The sequence below is a fragment of the Nematolebias whitei genome, chromosome 18 (assembly GCF_014905685.2).
Source record: "Nematolebias whitei isolate Nwh7 chromosome 18, NemWhi1, whole genome shotgun sequence".
Classification (NCBI taxonomy): Eukaryota; Metazoa; Chordata; class Actinopteri; order Cyprinodontiformes; family Rivulidae; genus Nematolebias; species Nematolebias whitei.
This window is the reverse complement of record NC_056515.1, coordinates 39,697,152-39,701,296: the sequence shown is the minus strand read 5'-3', so window position 1 is coordinate 39,701,296 and position 4,145 is coordinate 39,697,152. Positions and strand designations below refer to the sequence as shown.

General features: G+C 44.6%; 1 protein-coding gene across 1 annotated transcript in view; it reads right to left on the bottom strand.

Annotated features, from left to right (window-relative positions):
- atp8b1 (ATPase phospholipid transporting 8B1) overlaps positions 1–4,145 on the bottom strand; it is a gene marked incomplete at its 5' end in the record, with an annotated part of 19,490 nt that overhangs the window by 13,912 nt on the left and 1,433 nt on the right. The window contains 4 exon segments of the mRNA XM_037692328.1: positions 1,113–1,185; positions 1,263–1,324; positions 1,532–1,630; positions 1,728–1,841. Of these exon segments, the coding sequence (XP_037548256.1) occupies positions 1,113–1,185; positions 1,263–1,324; positions 1,532–1,630; positions 1,728–1,841 (348 nt within the window).

Here is a 4,145-nt window from a genome sequence, read left to right as displayed (position 1 = left end):
ACAACAACAGGATGTCAGCCTGAAGAAAACAACAACAACAACAGGATATCAGCCTTAAGAAAACAACAACAACAACACACTTGAGTTAAAACCAATCCAATATTATCTGATATTTTGCTAAAAGGAATAGAGATCTTGTTTTGAAACAAACTGCAGCTCGTAGCTCAAAGTAAAAACACTTTGCATTGAAAAGCTGAACAAAGTGTCAGGCACGGTGGTGGCAGCATCATGCTTGGGCTGATTTCATGATGAAGACTACGGTACCTCCAAGTTCTCCAACTTCACCTCAAATCAACAGCCCGATGGTTGAAACCTGGACACAGTTGAGTCCAACAGGACCAGGACTCCGAACATCAGAACTGGTTTCTGATTGGACCAGGCTGACTTGAAGCTTCAGGATGGGCCTAAGCTCCGCCCCCAACCCAAACAAACATTTCTGGACTGACTGAAACCAGAAAAACGATCGGTACGCCGATGTCCCCCCTCCATGAGATCTGAACAGTGAATGTTTGTAGTTTGGAGAAGAGTTTTTCTGGACTGGAACTGAACAGGAAATTAAGTAAACCTAAATGTTTTTTATTCAAGTGGGAGGAGTTACACCGTGAAGAACAAAGGTAGGGTTTTTTGTTTGTCCAAGGGAGTGAAGAATAACGGATCCTGGAGAGTGGAGGGAGACATTTTATCCACCTTCAGACCAGTGGAGGTGCCAGGGGGTGGCCAATGGTGGCCTTGGCCCCCATAGATTCATGTTTGGCCACCAAAAACATTTGAATATATTTTCTATATTTTCTATTTCTTAAAAATAGTTTCCTCAAATAATTGGTGTGACAATTAACTAAACATCAGTGAACAGATTTGAAATTAACCTGAGCTTCATGCCCACGCTGAGCGTACTGGATTTGTTGTTAGCCATGCTACGCTAACTCTCAGCAGAGTCCAGTGAGCCGTCCGACTGGTCACGCAGTCGTCAAAACTAATGACTGACGAGATCCAAAGCCTCCGGTTCATAACCAACTGGTCAACGGTGTTGGAGCGACTTTTACTGCATCGTACAACTTCATCATCATCATCACCTGTTGCACATGAAACCTTGAAGAAGAAGAAATTCATACCGGAATGAAGTCATTTTTCTTGAGGCGGACCACATCTCCAACCTGGATGTTCATCCATTTTGATTCTTGAAACCTGAAGCGGAGACAAAACCCATCAGTTCTCGTGTTGGAACCAACAACCCAATGGAGCAGAACATCCTTTGGTCTGACCTGCCCTCCTGCAGAACCTCACACTTCCTGTTGTTGATCTCCTTGTCCATTCGGTGGCGTGCCTGGCGGGAAAACAAGACATTAAGAGGACTCTTCATGTAAGGTCTACCACAAGTTGGACCACACTTTTGGTTCTGGTTCTGAAACCCACTGGTCTGTCAGTAAAATTTACAGTTTTCACTATTTCAGTCCAACATTCTTCTGTGAGGAATGATGGAAATCAACTCTTCATGGAGTTGAAGAGTTTGTTCAAACAGAAAGGAACGTACCAGATCGTCCACCAGGTCTTTGATGGCAGTGATTCCCAACACGATGACCAGAGGAATCAGGGTGGTGTACCAGGGCAGAGTGGTAATGTCTGGAATGACCTACAGTAAACAAACAAACAAACAAACACTGGTTGGCTCTTGGTCCTTCGTGTGTTTGGTTCAATACATCAAGAGGCTCGACGTCCATCAGACAAACCTGTAGGATGAGCAGGGCCAGGAAGTAGATGTTGGCCACTCTCTTGAACTGCTCGTACAGGTTCAACGGGAGGAAGGTGAGCACGTTGTACTTGTACGTCTTGATGCCGTTGCCCTGAAGACACAAGGACGAGAGCGCTCGTTACACGACAACATCTGGCGGAGCCATGTGGACTAAACCAAAGGCAACTGGACTTGTTTGGTTTAAACGGAGGGGAGCTGCTCAACTGACGAGGCTAACAAAGACCCTAATGACCCTCAGGAGGGAGGGGAGAGAGAGTGATTAGCAGTGTGAGAGTTCAGCTTACAAAATTCCAGTCCCTTAAACCAGATGTGTCCAACCCTGGACCTCCAGGGCCACCGTCCACGTTTTAGACCAGCAGTCCTTTATCCTGGTCCTCGACAGCCTCCATCGTCGTGGTTTTAGTTGTTTCCCTGCTCTTCATGAGGTCTTCAAGTCCTGCAGAACCCCGTTGGTCACTCGTTTATTCTAATCAGGCGCCAAAGAAGAGAAACGTCTAAAACCTGCAGGAAGGTGGACTCCAGGACCAGGACTGGACACCCCTGCCTTAAATGCACTAGGACTACGAAGCCCTGGGCGACTGAGAACCTTCAGGAAGATCTAAATGATGAAGTTGCACGACGGGAGTGAACACGAGTTTGTTGTCGGACCTTAACGTGTGGAGACGTGTCCTGCGCTCTGATGGAACCAAGACTGGACCGTTCGGTCCAAACGAGCCTCTTTACATTAGGAGGGGACAAGCTCCACGTCCTGCGATGTGAAAGCTGTTTTTTGCTTCAACTAGAGGAGAATAAGAATTTCTATAGAAAAAATTTTCAATTTCTGAGAAGTGTCTTAAAATGTCCCCAGAAAATCTAGAAATTCAAAGAAGTTCGCTTCGTAACCAAATATCCATTTCACTACAGAGCGTGAAGATGGTTGACGCTCAGCAGAAGAGTTGAATGCTGCAGAGACGGTCAGCTCGGGCCATGCAGCAGCACGGACAACATTTCACTCCCGTCTGACTCGGGAACTTTGTAATTACTTCGACCGCTAAAGAAAACTAGACATCCGACAGGAACCTGGAAGCTGAAGCGGTCTGCTGGGTCCGGCTCAGGGCTTTATCTGAGACGGATCCTGCCGGAACAGGATCCGGGAACTCCCTTATTTTGACAGGGTGCGTTCCAGAAACTGTTTGCTCGGATCTGGTAACTCGAATCTCCGCCCCTAAAAGTCCGAAGTCATTGCGCATTTTTATTAAAAAACTAAAAAATATAAACAGCACAACTAAACTGCAAATCAGTTTGACAGTTTAAGCGGCTTATTAATAAACCGATGTATTAAAATTACAACAAGAGAAATGTTTGATGTGTTTTTTCATGTTTTTATGATTATCTTAATTTGTCGTCTGCACCTCTTCTGTGTTTTCAGTTTAAAACTGGTCTCTGTTGAAAATGAGTCCTCGAGGCTCAATGAGACTAACCTGGTTGAATCTAAAATACAGCTAAAGGTTAGCTAAAAGTAGGCTAGCTAAAATAATAAGCTAGAAGGTAAAAGTAGCTAAACCTAGCTAAAAGTAAGGTAAATGTAGCGATATAGCCAATAGCTAAAAGCTAGTTAAATGCACAAAAAAATTTCAAACACCTACAGTAAAAGCTAAAAGTAGCAAAAGGCAAGCTAATTACAGCTAAAGGTTATCTGAAAGCAAAAACTAGGACGAGGCTAGCTATAAGTATCAGAAGCAAGCTAGAAGGTAAAAGTAGCTAAAGGTAAATGCTAAAAGTAACTACATCTGGCTAAAAGCTAAAACTAGCATATAAAGACCAAGATCAAACTTCCAAAAGAACATTTTTAACAGAACTGAAGAGACCTCAGTGGTTTTCTTTGGGGAAAATATTTAAAATTAAAATTTTAAATATTGAAAAGTATAAAGGTTATTAAAAAAAATAAAGTCAAAGCAGCCGTTTCCTGAACGAGCCGAAGGATTTGATAAATGAACGACTAAAACAGGACAAAGTACAGAAAACAGTGTGAATGAGGACCAGGACTGAACTGTGGACCTAAAACTTCAGAACCGTCCTCCACATGGACTCCCTGCGCCTCCTGCGCCTCCTGCTGCGTCTAACGTGTCTGCCGGTGATAAAGGTCGGCTCCTCCGGACGATCGGGTTTCATCCTTCACAAAGACAGAGCAGGCCCAGTTTCAGACATGAAAACGTTCCGGTTCTCCGGCTGTTGAAAGAACTGGAACACACCCCTCAGCTGGAGGGGCTCCCTCTGCGGATCGTCTTCCACCTCTCGGGTGGACCAACTTCACAAACGAGCTACAACTTTGTCTCTGCGTGAACTCAGACTCGTTCGAACCTTTAATCACGTTTCAGAAAATATTCAGAGCTGATGGATCGCGGGTGGGTGGGTG